At 37.5% G+C, this 16,985-nt stretch overlaps 1 protein-coding gene across 2 annotated transcripts in view; it reads left to right on the top strand.

The window, feature by feature from the left end:
* trpc1 (transient receptor potential cation channel, subfamily C, member 1) overlaps window positions 1-16,985 on the top strand; it is a 100,908-nt gene that overhangs the window by 15,365 nt on the left and 68,558 nt on the right. For both annotated transcript variants that reach the window (XM_039760430.1, XM_039760422.1), the window contains exons 2-5: window positions 6,892-7,046; window positions 11,266-11,367; window positions 12,052-12,254; window positions 16,270-16,401. In XM_039760430.1, coding sequence (XP_039616364.1) covers window positions 6,892-7,046; window positions 11,266-11,367; window positions 12,052-12,254; window positions 16,270-16,401 — 592 coding nt within the window. The remainder of the gene's footprint in view (window positions 1-6,891; window positions 7,047-11,265; window positions 11,368-12,051; window positions 12,255-16,269; window positions 16,402-16,985) is intronic.

Raw genomic sequence — 16,985 nt, forward strand, 5'->3', positions numbered from 1 at the left:
ATCATTCCATTGCTCCCTCTAAAAGAAGCCGGCGTTTTTAAATTGGAACCGCAACACGGAGAGAGGGTCAGCGCCGACCTCAATGGGCGTGGTTTCTCCCGCCCGCCCTGGCGTTGGTGGATGACGGTTAGCCCGCGACGGCCCGGAGTTGCCACGCCAGTCAGGGCGACTGCTTCTCTCTCTGCCGGCTGATTACACGGCGTGGAGGCAGCTTGAGACGGGTTATCTCCGCCCATAACGAGGCCCAAATTAACCCCGGAGTGGTATGTGTCTCACCGCTTTTGATTTTAGACCAGTCCGCCCTAGTATCACCGGGTGTGGAGGATCAGGTAGGACGCTACGGTGAGCTTCTGAACTGACCCTCCGTAACTGATGACACAGCGGCGGACCTGTACCAGCGGATGTCTCCGTGGACACAGGTTATACCGGTCTTAAATTTAGCCACTGTTGCGGTTGCACAAAGCGGCGGGCAACAATGAAATGTTGCTGCCGGAGTCGAACAAACCTGTGGTCTTGTGTCCGTTGGCGATCACCACGCCAGTATGTGGGACCGCCAACGGATTAGCAGAGCACACCAACCCTCCTCACCCTCCACCTGCATTCCTCCTTGCCTCCAAGCGGTTTTGCGCGCTGCCCGCTGGACGCCAATACGGGCTCCGGATTGTACAGGGTGGGGCTAGGTCTTGGAACGCACCCGCTGAGTTTGACATGAGGACGGTTCTGCTCCCCAGAGTGTGAGGCCGCCCTCTGCGTCTCCATAAGCTCTATGAGCTCAGACATGTTCTTGAACGCCGCCCCAAACCGGCTGGGTGAAGCCACGGGAAGCGCTTCCAGGAGCAGATAGCAAGCTACCTGCTCTATTATTTGGTAGGGCGTGTTTTCAAATGGCCGTAGCCAATGCCCTACCATTGCCCATAAGGACCAGGCTTGTTTGTTGGTTGGCCGCTCAGGGTCCAACCTCCATTTTTATTTTATTCACCTGCCAGTCTGGGGCACCCCTAGGTGGTAAATGGGGCTTTGGTTTCGCAGGGAGGCAGGCACTCTCCCCCAAGAGAGCATACTGAGTCCCTTTTGCCTCCCCCCTCCAGGGCAGCCCAATTCTGTGAGCCCCACCCGCACACTCCCTGGCCACTCCAGATGGGCTAGTTATGAGTGCCGGGAGCGGAGCCCGCACCGGTCACGCCAACCACGGGCACCCTCCCGCCTGAATACTCGGCCCCGCACGCTCCCACCTGGGTATATTGCAGGTCCTGTCCCCTTCTCCTCCGGGACTTCTCCATCCTGCCGGCTACGCCACTGTCACAAGAACGAGACATTGACAGATAAAGAGTTGGGGCAGCCACCCGTATATTGTGGTATCCTGGCTGCAAAAGTCGTTTTCTTTCAACAAAATACAGAGCACTGAAGTGCACACAACCGAGTCCAAAACAAGACTGAAGAAACAAAGGAAAAGGGGCAGGTTTTAAAGGGGGAGACAGGAAGTGAGGTCGTATGGATCCGGCACGTGGTCTTCCACCATTGGCTCAGAGCGGAGGTGACATCAGAGGGACTGGAGCTGGTGTGGCCGACTTCCATTGGCTCAGTCCCGGAAGTGATGTCAGGTGATCCAGGTGAAATCCCCGGGGATGGTCTACAGGCAAGGGAGAAAAGAGTCAGTGCACTCTGCCACACCCGGCATGCCTCCAACTGCCTTCACTCAAGCCCTTTAGCTGCCTCCCATGCGCACGTGTGTGACAATATATATATATATACATGCGTGTGTGTGTGTGTATGCATATACATTCATTGGAATTTAACTCATTGTCACCCTCCTACAGCAGACACGACAAACGATAACAGTTCATAGAAGAAAAAAAAAACTTTCATTTTTTGCAGCTCTCGATTGTGGCAAAAAGGAAAAAGACGTTGCCAGTGAATTCAGAATTTTGCCATCAACCCTGTCAACTTTCTTGAAAGACTAAGCAAAAAAAGAAGAAAAATCTCAGGTTGCGTATGTGAACTGCTGCATTTGAAGACATCGAAAAGCAGTTTTTATGTGGTTCAGTGATGCTCGTTCAAGAAACATTCCTATTAATGCGGCACTCATTCAAGAAAATGTGAGGTTTGTAAACTCTCTTGGGACCTCCCCCAACTAGACAGCACGCCAAAGAGCATCCCGAAGTGCGATCTCTGCATCTGTACAGGGCAATAGCAGGCTCACAGATATGCTGCGTCTCTCTGCCAAAGTAAACAGAAAAGATCTCGATGGGTGATGCAAGGTTAGGAGCACGTACATTGTAAATGCAGGTAACAGGATTACTTGGTCACTGACCTGGCCACAACTCTGCCTACAATAAATAACTGTGCCGTTCCTGTTTCAAGCTGAATAAAGCTGGTTTTGCTAAAGTCCTGAGATTAAACCACGTGTTTTGGGGTGCAATACAGGGACTTATAGCATGACTCCGATCTTTTATGATTTGCTTCTGTGGCGCTTCACTGCACTGCTGTGAGCCTGCTATTGCCTTGCCCCAACAACAGACAAACAATCTTCCACAGACGCTGCAATCATGCTTCGGGAGACACTTCAGTGTGTTGTTCCCGTTGGGTGGGGAGTGGGGGGATCCCAAAAGTGTTCAGAAACCTCATAATATGAAGAAGAAGAAAAGGATGATTCGGCTTCTGATTGATAACTGTGCTGCACACAACATGGTTCCACATTTAGATAATGTTCACATTGAAATCCTCCCACCCAATTGCACAGCAGTGCTTCAGCCATTGGATTTGAGCATCATTCGCACCCTGAAAGTATATTATGGCAAGGAAATGCTGAGTAAAATTCTTGTCAGCATAACTTGTAGGCAGGAGGAGATTAAAATTAACGCGAAAGAAGCTATTGAAATGATTGGAAATGCCTGGACGCAAGTTAAAGAAAGCATTATAGTAACAAATACAGAATCTCATTACAACAAAATATTTTTTAGGTCCCTGGGAGTTCATTGTAACAGAATTTTACCTGTAGTACATAAGATAAGTCCTCAAACAACCAGAAGAAGATAGTTTGTGTTGCCTATGTAAAATATGTGATGATACCATACATTACATTGTCAGTGCTTGTGAAACACTAGCCAATATTTTCCTTCTATGGTGCCACAACAATTTAGTAAAATATATCCACTGGATGCTAGCTATGGATAACAATTTCCAAGTGCCAAGACACTGGTGGAGATGGGGTTTGTTAGAACAAAAAATCCTGGAAAATACTACATCTAAGATTCTCTGGGAGCTCCCTGTTCAAACAGATGTCACAGTCAATGCCAACCAGTCAGACATCATTTATACAAAACTCTCCACCAATAAAACTTTATAAATAGATATCTCTGTGCCGTTGGACTATAACATCGGTCCTAAAGAAGAGCATGTAGAAGTGGTCCCTGTCATCATAGGTGCTTACTGGGGTTATAAATCCATTAAGCAATATACTGAAAAGATCTTGGCCAACATCTCTATTCTACAAAAACAAGCAGCAATATGCATGGCATCCATTGTCAGAAGAGTCCTTGGCACGGTTAGCAGTAATTAATAGCAGACATTTTCCTTTGAGATGACCCTGATTAGGCACCCTAACACTGATTGGACCTAAATTCTGAATTAACCCCAACCCAAGATTTTCAACTATGCCTGTCGCATAATTTTCATACCAGCTGAAAGACTATGAGATCCAAAGACATTTAATATCATAATAATAATAAATCATCATAATAAATTTTATTTATATAGCACCTTCCCCATGTTCAAAGAGCTTTGACCTAGATTTGTGGATCGGTTGCTTAATGAAGCAGTTTGTCAAAGCCCTATTAAAAGCTGAAGCCTGATTTATGTATTAGTGCTAAAAGTTTCCAGGTTTGTCTTAGGCTAAATTGAAAGGGGGCATTTTTACTGAACCTGATATTACAAAACTGATTTCTGAAGCATAATTTGAATGACCTGGAAAGAGAGACTTGGGTAATTTTTAAGTTTTTAGGTAACAATAAAGATCCAAATTACAAAGAAATGATGAAAAAAGTATTAAGTTAGATTAAGGAATAGGGTTGCAACATGAATTTCAAAGTTTACTTTTTGAATTTTCATTTGAAATTTTTCCTTGAACATATTGGGTCAGTGAGTGCAGAGCTGGGTGAAAGATTCCATTAGGATATCAAGGGAATGGAAAAAAATTACCAAACATGTTAAGTTATCAATATGATGATATACAACTGTTGGATGATTCTTAGGGATGCACCAGAAACGTTGTACAAAAGATGGGCGACCAAACAATGTTTTGGATCAAAAAAACTAAGAATTGACAAAAACTAGAGAAATTATATGTAAGTCAATGACTAAATACTTTATATATGTTTATAAATATTAGATTGCATAAATATTTTCAAGTTAAATTGGTTTACCGCAATATTTTTTATATACAGAGTGACTAAATATTTTCAAGTTAAATTGATTTACAACAATATTGTATGTATATGAATGAAATAGGAAATTTGTTAAGTGTTTATTACATTTCTTTTCACATACCTAAATGTAACATACAGTAATAGAAACAATTGAATTTGTTTTTTTGTGTTCATGAATGCAAGTAAAAATATTTATTCACAATTAAAACAGTTGTTTAGTATTTTAATTTTGCAGACATTTGAAATAATTGTATTCATTTTTATGTAAAAGGAACAGTGGTATTAGAGGTATGTATATGCCGTGTATGCTTGTGCGTAATCAGGGTAATCAGCTTTTTGGCAATTGGCAATTGGCTTGGTGGCCACCTAAACCCCCAAACAATGCCTGTCTGCACACCTTTTATTTTTTGGGGAGGGGATGATCTTTGGTTAGCTCTTTTTCCCCCAATATTAAATGAAAATATTTTTGCAATGACAAAATTCATTTTTTTAAACCAGTGAGAGTAAACCAGGTTATTTGTTTCAATAATGACAAAATTATTTAGTTGATTTCTCATATTTTGGTCAATGTAAAGTACTTTGGTTGAATGACTGTTGTTTACAATAGCATTGGTTCTTTTTTATAATGCTAGAATATATTTCCTTCTTTGTGGAATTTTAAAATGGCATTTTACGTTTGTAACATGGCAGTTATTCATGGTGTTTTCTTTGCAAATATTTTTCAAACCCAGTCAGTCCTTGTAAATACTGTAGATCCTTTAACAATGTTGTTAGTTTTACCAAATATAAAAGTATTGCAATAAAAAATAGCTACTTTTTGTGTTATGAGTAACAGCCATTTTATGTGGTTAAAGAACAAATAAAAAAATAGAAAATGTTATTTTTGATAAACATGGAGAAAGTTTGTTCGTTAATTGATTTGAGTTCAATGTAAAGCTTATTTATGTTATTAATTGTAGTCTTAAATTAGAAGGGACTGTCTGTAGTGCAGTTGTTAAAAGTGGTGCTTCACAGATGCAGTGTTTTGAATATAAATCCCATGCTGGGTTTTCCTCTTACATCCACAGGCCAGGTTAGCTTGTAACTCTATAAAGTGACTGTTGTATGTGAGTAGGCTCTGTAATGGATCAACTGCCTCTACATAGCTATGTCCAGACTTGTGCCAAATGATGTGGGTCCCTGCAGCCCTAAAATCAGATTAAGTAAGTTTGAGACTGGTATACAAAGTCTCTTGTTAATTTGATAGTTACCTGGGGACAGACATTTTTTTGTTCTAGACTAGAGAATTCATGTGTTTGATTTTTAACTTCTGATATGTAAATTATTATTAGCAAGTCAGTATTTTATTCTATATTGTCTACATATATTGTGAGCTTGTTGGACTTCAGGATTATAGGACCTGGTTAGAGATGGCTTTAGTGTAAGGGCCATTCACATCACTTTGTTAGCACTGATTCCTAACTTTCTACAAATATGAAATAGATATGTGTACAGCTCACCTCTTCTTGCTGTTTTTGATAATATTTTTTCTTATTTTCTGTATGTTTTAATAGTTTTTATTCACAACTGAGGTATACTGTTCCCTAGCTTTTTTAAGATAATAAAGATGTCAGGCATTAATCTCAAAAATGTTTAAAAATCAACTATCAGGATGTTCCAGGTGCACACCCATGGGCCTGTGATGGCAAGGAGACTTTTCATCCTGCTCTTCCAAACTCTGCCATGATGAAACGATCCAGTGTCCAGGTTGTCCATGTGCAAAATGTTAAAAGAGAGATCAGCTCTCTGCTAGGGAGTGCTATTCGTTAAATCACCCAGGTTGCTGTGGGGGTTTTGATCCAGTCTGGCCTGTGAAGGTACTGGCCTGCCTTTTGTAGAGCTTTTTGGAGACCTCACCTCATCTGTCATGTTTGGAACTCCTAATAATAAGAGTAAACTTTTAAATTCGGAAAGGAAGAGGGGAACAATTTACTGCCCAAAGGTAACAAAGCCGAATTTGTTAATAATTATATAAGCTTATTAACAAAAGGTGATAATTTCAAAAGCAAAATACTAAATGTAGTTTTAACCAAAACCCAAGGCAGAATCTGAAGAACAATGCCCTAAATGAGCCAAATGCAGAGAATCATAAAGCTAGCACTTACAAATCCAAAAGTGAATGAGATGAACAAAACAAGCAAGAGCCTTATATAAGCTGAGGGCAGCTACTACGTCAGGGGGTCACCTTCCCTTTAGCTAACTGTATAAGAATCAAGGACAATAACTAACAGAATTCTAAACTACAAAATGATTAACAAATGAAAAGGTGTTAAATAAGAATAATACAATGCAAGAAAAAAAGAAAAATACATTTCAAGAATTAAGAAAAAAAAATACCAGTATACATAAACAGAAAAAAACTAAATATAAGAAATGGGTCCTATTTAAAACATGACTGAAGGTCATGAGGTTTTTTTTTTCTTTGAAGGAGATTATTATATGGTGAAGAAACTTCTTGAAGAGAAAAGAAATGATGAACTTAATATCAACTGTGTGGATGTATTAGGAAGAAATGCTGTGACAATCTCTATTGAAAATGAGAATCTGGATATACTGCAACTTCTTCTAGAACATGGTTGTCAGGTAATGTTTTGTTTTTTTTATGCTATAGCCAAAGCGTTTAGCTATTAGTACAGGGCGATTGCAAGCTGGTGGTGTAACACATGATAGGATCTAAACATCACCACTAGAAGGGGAATCAGGCAGGTACTGATAGGAAGAATTCATGTTGTCCTGCTGGGGCAGGTTTCAAAGCATAGTATCTGGTTTAGGCATTAGCATTAAGGGAGGTGCATCACGGATGGACTAGGTGGTAATACATAATATTCACAAGGTCACTAGTGAGCAACCCAAAGTTTTAACTCAAGAATGTGATTACATTCCCATTTAAAGCTGATTTTTGGAGGACAGGTGAGAGTAGTACACCCGGAAGGTCCAGGGTTATAATAGCCTTGGGGATTGTAGTTTATCTGCCTGACACTGTTAGAATTGGACCTTAGCTTGAAAAGTGATTTTATGCTTGGTCATAAGCAACCCTGGAATGTGTTTTAAAATCACCTCAGAGACAGAAGCATATGGATTGTGGAGTCGGAGAGAGTGCTTTGAAGTAGTACAGTGGGTAGTAAGTAGACAAGTCAGCTCACTTTGTGGTAATGAAGTAGACAGAAGATGTAGCTATAGGATTTTTTTTGCTTATTTATTTTTTACTTTATGTGCTCCCTTTTATGTATTTGTCTCTATCATCACTTTTTTGTTGATTAATGTTGATTAATGCACCATGTTTAGAAATACTTTATCATTATTCTTCGTTCAGGAAATGCTTAATATGCTTACTCCATGTGTTGCAGTATATTTATCTCAAAGTATATACAATGCTGTGATAATTATCACCTGGAAATTCATATTTATGTATATACAGTAGTGGCCAAAGTTTTGAGAATGACACAACTGTTGGTTTTCACAAAGTTTGCTGCTTCAGTGTTTTTAGATCTTTTTGTCTTTATGTCTATGGTATACTAAAGTATAATTACAAGCATTTCATAAGTTTCAAAGGCTTTTATTGACAATTACATTAAGTTTATGCGAAGAGTCAATATTTGCAGTGTTGGCCCTTGTTTTTCAAGATCTCTGCAATTCGCCCTGACATGCTGTCAATCAACTTCTGGGCCAAATCCTGACTGATGGCAGCCCATTCTTACATAATCAATGCTTGGAGTTTGTCAGAATTTGTGGGTTTTTGTTTGTCCACCCGTCTCTTGAAGATTGACCACAAGTTCTCCATGGGATTAAGGTCTGGGGAGTTTCCTGGCCATGGACACAAAATTTCGAGGTTTTACTCCCCAAGCCACTTAGTTATCACTTTTGCCTAATGGCACGGTGATCCATCATGTTGGAAAAGGCATTGTTCGTCACCAAACTGTTCTTGGGTGGTTGGGAGAAATTGCTCTCAGAGGATGTTTTGGTACCATTATTTATGGAGAGAAAGCTAATAAGATCTTAGCTCAACAAATCCACAAGCATAAAGTTCGCAATGCAATTCCAGCAATCACCAGCACAAATGGAGACAAAATCATTCACCATAAAAATATAATGCACACATTTAGAGACTAATAAAAATCTTTATACTCTACTGAGATTAAAGAAGACAAGACATAATCCAAGGCATTTCTCGACGCATTACAGATGCCATAAATAGATACTCTTAGGGCAGAGGAATTGGATAATCCTCTGGCACTATCAGAATTACTAGATGCTATAAACTCACTGCAGAATGGGAAAGCAGCAGGCCCTGATGGCTACCGTGATGAATTTTATAAGAAATTCTCCACTCAGCTAACTCCCCTTTTATTAGCAACATTTACAGCTAGAGAAAATAAAATTCTACCTCAAACTTTTCGCCAAGCATTAATTATTGTCTTTCCTAAACAAAATAAGGAGTTATTAAAATGTGCATTGTACAGACCAATCTCACTTATGAATAACAAAGTTAAGATATTCTTCAAAGTCCTAGCTAGAAGGATGGAGAAAGTGCTGCCTTCGGTATTATCACAAGACCACACTGGATTTATTAAAGGCAGACACTTAGCTTCCATTCCTCGACGCCTGTTTAATGTAATATATTCACCAACAAAGTCAAACACCCCGGAGATATTATTATCATTGGAGGCAGAAAAAGCATTTGACATGGTTGAATGGAACTACCTTTTCACTGCATTGGAGAAATTTGGGCTTGGCCCAAACATTTGTGCATGGATCAAACTACTGTATACCAATCCAGAAGCTTCAGTTTGTATTAACAACATCAATTCAGAATACTTTAAACTACAGCGTGGTACCAGACAAGGATGCCCCTTGTCACCACTGCTTTTTGCAATCACCATTGAGCCACTTGCAATTCACTGTTGAAATGCTATTGAGATAAAGGGGATTATTAGAGAAGGACTGGAACAGAAAATTTCTCTATATGCAGATGATACGGTACTGTATATATCAGACCGACAAAATACCGTGCCTGCAGTACTAACAGCACTTACAGAATTTCAAAAGGTTTCTGGTCTCAGAATCAATTTGAATAAAAGTGTGCTCTTCCCTGTGAATTCTCAAGCATGCAATATTAGATTGGACACCTTCCCTTTTATCATTGCAGATCAGTTTAAATACCTAGGGGTAAATACACAAGTAAATATAAAGTTCTTTATCAACAAAATTTTGCTGTCTGTATATAAAAAATTAAGTAAGACTTGCATAGATGGTCAACCCTTCATCTCACTTTAGCTAGAAGAATTAACATTGTTAAGATGAATATCCTTCCTAAGCTTCTCTTTTTATTTCAAAACATTCCAATATATATCAATAGATCATTTTTTAAGAAATTAGACTCAACCATAACCTCATTTATTTGGAATTCAAAACATCCACATATCCAAAGGGCGACCCTACAAAGACTTAAGGCAAAAGGCGGCATGGCTCTACCTAGCTTTCAGTTTTATTACTGGGCAGCAAACATACAAACTATAAAAACCAGGACATGGACAGAAACACATGAACGTACACAGGCTTGGTCCGCAATAGAAATAAAATCTATCCAGTACTTCTTTATATTCCTTGCTTTTTTCCCCAATAAATACAAGTTATCGGCAATATACTAACAATCCAATTGTGCTTCACTCAGTCAGAATATGGAACCAATGTAGGAAGTATTTTAAGATAGACAAGCTTTTATCTGTGGCACCTCTGCACGAGAATCACCTTTTCCCACCCTCTCAAACGTACACAGTTTTTAATGCTTGGAAAACATTTGGGATTAAATCACTTGGAGATCTGTACATAGACAACATATTTTCATACTACCAACAATTACACTCCAAATTTAACTCACCAGTAACACATTTCTTTCACTACCTTCAAATTCAAAACTTTGTTAAACAGAACCTGCCCAATTTTCCTTACCTCCCACCTACCTCTATGCTCAGTGGCGAGGACTCAGACAGAATTTCTATAATATATAAACCTATTTTAAAGTTCCTCCCTTTCAAAGATCCAGTTAAACAGTAGGAAAAGTATCACTTACTCAATATTTCAGAAAAGGAGTGGAAAATAGCAATGTACAGAATTCACTCGAACTCCATATGCACAAAGCATGCAATTATTCAACTTAAAATCATCTATCAAGTATATCTGTCTTGTTTAAAATTGTACAAAATGTTTCAAGAGCAAGATCTAACCTGCGAACGCTGCAATCAAGCTCCGGCATCACTGGGTCACATGTTTTGGGCTTGCACCATAATTAACATCATTTTTGACCAAAATCTTTAAATGCCTTTCAGACATCTTGGATGTCACAATCCCTCCTAATCCACTAACAGCTGTGTTTGGTGTACTTCCTGATGAGTTAAAGTGGAGCAGGACAAACAAACTGTAATTGCCTCTACTACACTATTGGCACATAGACTTATCTTGCTCAATTGGAAGAATCCTAACTCACCTATTCTATGTCAGTGGGTAACTGATGTTATATGCTATTTGAAACTGGAAAAAATCAAATTTACACTTAGGGAATCTAGCATAAAGTTTTACACTGCTGGCCTAGCTCTCTTTCTCAGGGTGGGGGATGACTTGTTTCAAACCTTTTTTTTTCTTTTTGTAAAACTTGAGTTATGTGTATGGAATGTTATTTGATTTTAATAAATTCAGTAAAAAAATGTATTCTCAGTATATTTTTTAACATTGCATAATCTGGGTTGATATGTTAATAATTATAGCTAATGTGGCAAATACGCAGTTTCTTTCTCTTTTTGTCTAGACAACAGATTCGCTTTTGGTTGCAATTGATTCAGAAGTTGTTGGTGCTGTTGATATATTATTAAACCATCGGCCAAGAAGGTCTTCTAAGCCCTCAATTGCGGTCAGTATTTTTGTGAATCTTTAAACATCTAAACCCTAAATGATTTATTAATCAACAGGTAATTATCATTAGGAAGTTTTAATCTGTTTTCTAGGTTAACGGCACAGCATACAGTTATAAGCTTTGATTGGCAATGTGCTGGCAGCATTTCTTCTTGGTGGTTTTAAACTGTAAAGATTTAGTAGCTAATCTATGTTGGTAATAGTTCTTGCATAGAATATTTAGTTGTAAATAGAAAATGTCAATGGAAAAATAAACCTTCTTTTCTTTTGGACAAATAAATTAAAATATAATATAAAGAGAATAGAACAGCTGAGGAATACAGGAACAACACAATCGCACAGTGCTGTTCATCTCCCTGTTTAGTGTGCTAGCTAAATAATAATTACTTAACTCTTTTTCTGTGTTACATATAATCCCAGACTATATCCTTTTTAATGCTTAAGTGTTAAAACACATAGACGTAATTAAAGATTGAGTTTTTTAGTAAAAAAAGAACACCTCTATTGTGACTAATTATTGTTTTAAATTTAATGTATAATTTTATTTAATCCTGACTTGTGGATCTAACATTGTCGGATTTATTGTAGTATTTTTTCTTTTACTTCTTGAGTCATGTTTTCATTTAAATTTATATTGACAACATATTTTTTTCAATATTTTTCTTGTCTCATTTTAATATAGAAACTAATGCAACGTATTCAGAACCCTGAATATTCCACAACAATGGATGTAGCCCCAGTAATTCTAGCTGCACATCGCAACAACTATGAGATTCTTACCATGCTGCTTAAACAGGATGTCTCTTTGCCGAGGCCTCATGCTGTGGGTTGCGAGTGTACTTTGTGTAATGCCAAAAATAAAAAGGACAGTCTACGCCATTCTAGGTTAGGATTGTATATCTTCATTACTTCATCATTTCAGGTGTTTATGCAATATAATGTTTGCTACTATTTATGTTATATATAATTAATTATGTAATCATGAAAATGAAAAGATACTGTGATAAGAACAATTTTATGAGGAGCATCTTGTTACTTTTTTAATATATGTATAATTAAGTTAAATAATGAATTAACTGAAATCACATAGGAGACATTTATGATTAGAAGAGCAGAATAATTTAAATGGTTTTTAGTAAGGTGGGATGCAATATTCCAAATACTAAATTGTATGCAATTGAGATTGTTTTGCCTCTGTGGCTATGACAAGAATGTGGACATTAAAATCATAGCAAATAAAACAACAACATAATGCAATAATAAATCCCATATAACAAAATGCACATTTTCTCCAGTAGGACCTTTAACCTCCATTTTTCATTTTCTTAGTTTGGCTAAGGTTGTACCACAGTGTGGGGAAGACTGTCATTATGCAAGCACACATTTATTATTATTCTTTTGCTGATTTGATATGGCCTTGTTTATTTTGACAGATAATCTTTGCCAGTTTCACCATCTCTCACTGTTCCTTGAAGAAAGTAATTCCTTGCTATTTTTAAAATTTTTCTTTAATCAACTTTTTCCATTACAAGATTTCAGTTGATGGAGCTCATCTCAGCAGCTCTGCTTGCTTTAAAAAGTACAGCACATTCTAGATTTGGTAACCTAATAGTAAAATTGTTTACTAAATGCATTTTTCATGATAATCTGATCTACCATCTTTCAGCATGTAGTGTCAGCAATTGTAATTCAAACAGAAACCACTAGAGGGTATCCTGCATTTGTACATGAATAATGTGCAGGTCAGAAAATAAGCGTTATAAGACCCTTAACATATATGATAGTATATAGTATAGTATAGTAATGAAATACATCTTCTAATGATTTTAATGAGAATATGTACAGCTGCAAGAAAATGTGCAAGTACACTCACTCGAATTGTATGCTTCATTGAATCATTTTAATGGAAAGTTATAGTTTTTTTTTATCAAAATTAAGAAACTGAAAAAAATATACTAGTGACTGTGGCATTCTTCCAGATGATCCATTAATACCTATTTAGGTTGTCAGAACTTAAATAACTCATTAATCATTAAATGAAACAAGAAAAACATAGTTCCACAGTATAGGGTGGTCCAGATCTAATTATGCAATTTTCATTACGCTATAACTTATTAAGTTTATTACACAGAAAATCACCCGAAAAATCCCAGACCATCGAGAAGTGTGTGAACTGACGACATGAAGAATTTTTTTTGCGCTGAACTGGAATCGTCCCCGCATAAATCAAAGTCATCCAGATGATCTGGATCTGCATAATTAGATCTGGACCACCCTGTAGAATGTTCTGTTGGGCCCTTGAGTAAGACCCTAAAATTGCTTCTGAGGCTTTGTACAATGGCTGACCCTGCACTCTGACCCCTAAAAGTCATGCAAAAAGATAATAATCCATGAGGATTAACAAAGTATATCAAATCAAAAATAAAAAAAATCAAATAAATGCTTAGATCCTTCTGAACTCTCAGGATATTTCATTCTCTCAAGGACCATGAGCATCTTTAGGTAGGTGACTGAGTACTGAGTGTCTAGCACTGATCCTTAGGTCCGATTCCTAGCCAGAACACTGCCTCTGCTGAGTTTCAAAACTCTTTACATGTCTGTGTAGATTTTCCTCAGAGTAACATTTTTATGTCCCAAATACATATCTTATCAACTGATCATTTTCAATCCTATGTATAATAAGTAAGTCTGTGTGACCCCTGTGATGGACTGACATTAAATCCAAGGCTGGTTCCTGCCTTGTGTTCATTCCTGTGACCCTGAACTATATATTTAGGTTAAAGACTGGAAGAAATTGAATCTTTAAATACCCTCCCTCTACTTTGTTGGGTGTCTAAACAGTTATATAGCAGCTTGAAATTTCTATTGCCAGAAACTTTAATAAGTTAAAGTTAGTGGGAATGGTCAAAGACAAGTCATGATCTGGAAGAGACAAAAATTGTTAATGAAATAGCTTATAAACTATATGCATATATACTGTAGAAGGACATGTAGAAAGGTTAGCTAACACCAGAGTTATGACCCAGTGATCTGTAATTGAGAGTTGCGTGCACAGAAATGATCTGCATGAAAGTTTTGTCAGAAAGGAAGCTTTCTTATAACTTTAGTATCAGTGTCAGCATTTGAAGTATGTAAAACAATAAGCCAGTACTCTGGTCTGAAACAAATAAATTAACATTTTGGCCATAACTATAAAAGATACATTTAGAGAACACAAGTTTCTGAACTAAAGAACACTAACTGTTAAGCATAGGGGTGTACTTAGTAGGCACTGAGGTTGTGTCACATCCTGATGTCACAGGAAATAATGTGTGACTGGAAGAAACATTGGCCCAAATCAATAATATGGAGTCAATGATGAAATCTGAGCAGAAAGGATATTTCAGCAAGACAGAATGGAATTGAAAGTTTATTGTGAGATGTCAAATACATAGTGCAAGTTCATGGTGGTTGCAGGTTCATTTCAGCGGCTTTCTTATTTAGTTGCATATGAAAATACTTTGTGGCCTTTATGTTTTTTCATTCGTAAATGATTATTGTAACATGTCCAATGTTGCCTGAGTAGACTCCTTGCCATAACACAATGGAGATTTAAACATACCATATTCAGTTTCATTTTTTAATTTTAGTCTTTTATATTCAAAGACAAAAGAGGTTGGATGATGTGGTGTGCAACGGATTAGCAAGGAGGAAGTAAGGACAGCTATGAAGAGGATGAAGAAAGGAAAAGCTGTTGGTCCAGATGACATACCTATGGAAGCATGGAGGTGTTTAGGAGAGATGGCAGTTGAGTTTTTAACCAGATTGTTTAATGGAATCTTGGAAAGTGAGAGGATGCCTACTGGTGCCGATATTTAAGAATGAGGGGAATGTGCACAACTGTAGTGACTACAGGGGGATAAAATTGATGAGCCACAGCATGAAGTTAAGGGAAAGAGTTGTGGGAGCTAGGTTAAGAAGTGAGGTGATGCAGTATGGTTTCATGCCAAGAAAGAGCACCACAGATGCAATGTTTGCTCTGAGGGTGTTGATGGAGAAGTATAGAGAAGGCCAGAAGGAATTGCATTGCATCTTCTTGGACCTGGAGAAAACATATGACAGGGTGCCTCAAGAGGTGTTGTGGTATTGTATGAGGAAGTCAGGAGTGGTAGAGAAATATGTAAAAGTTGTACAGGATATGTACGAGGGAAGTGTGACTGTGGTGAGGTAGGAGTGACGGATGCATTCACAAGGTGGAGGTGGAATTACATCAGGGATCGGCTCTGAGCCCTTTGTTATTTGCAATGGTGATGGACAGGTTGATAGACGAGATTAGACAGGAGTCCCCTTGGCCTATGATGTTTGCTGATAACATTGTGATCTGTAGCAATAGTAGGGAGCAGGTTGAGGAGACCCTGGAGAGTTGGAGGTATGCTCTAGGGAGGAATGTCTAAACTTTTGCATACACGCCCCTTTAATAGTCCCTAATGACTTTAGCACTGGAAACAGAGGTTATACTGTAGTTTAAATAATAGTTTTTACGTTCATGTGAAATGTAAGGTATTTGTAGTGGTCCGTTTTATAATTGAGCATCACCTAGGCTGTGATTTTATACTGTTATTTTCCATGTCACTATAGTCAGTAGCGTGATTGTAATTTTTTGTGTTTCAAGACATTGTGGCAAGAAATTTAAAACAAAACATTATTTTAGTACATTGCATATTGTGGCTGTTCTAAAAGTTTAATGTAGTAATAGATGATATTTATAGAAAACAAATGGTAAGGAACTTTTAACAAGTGATTTCTTATTCAGGAATGTACCTTTTTGTTCTGGAAAAAACAGGTGCTGTAACAGTACCTAACACCTACTTTCTATTACCTACTTATATGACAATACTTTTGGTATTTTGGATTATTTCAGATTTCGTCTTGATATTTATCGCTGCCTGGCAAGCCCCTCACTTATAATGCTGACAGAAGAGGATCCTATACTGAGAGCCTTTGAGCTCAGTGCTGATCTGAAGGAGCTTAGTCTTGTTGAAGTTGAATTTAGGTAAGAGAATTCAAGAATAGAAGTGTGTCTCTTTGTGTCTAAACTTTGTAATATTTAAAAAACATTTTATTAAACATAACAGAACAAAACAGAAATAAAGAGTAATTAAACTAGTTTTCGGGATACTGTGTGTTAAAAGCAGTGAAGGCAAATGCAAAAAGGAATTACACTGACCTCTGTTAGAATATGTTTTCCATTTTTTGGCTAGAGCTGTCAATCTAAATAGAATATACAGAGGTTAGTTTAGCAGTACATAATACTATACAGTAGTAGTTGTCAAACATTTTTAAGTGAAGTGGACTGCACAGTAAGAAATCAATAGGTTTCCTTGAAAAGGAAACTAAGTATTAGACATTTATATGAAACAGAATGTGCTTAACTGGTAATGACATCAACATTTTGTTTCAAAATTTCTTGCAATATAAAATAAACACCATCAACCCCCAAGCCTGTTAGTTTAATTAATAATTAAAAATGCCCTGTACAACCCATTTGAATACCTTTCTAAATAAAGTTGGTGACTTTCCAAAAATGCTTATATTAGTGAGTTTTCAGATGTTGCCTTCATGAGATTAATTGTCTAT

Source organism: Polypterus senegalus, chromosome 1 (assembly GCF_016835505.1).
Source record: "Polypterus senegalus isolate Bchr_013 chromosome 1, ASM1683550v1, whole genome shotgun sequence".
Classification (NCBI taxonomy): Eukaryota; Metazoa; Chordata; class Cladistia; order Polypteriformes; family Polypteridae; genus Polypterus; species Polypterus senegalus.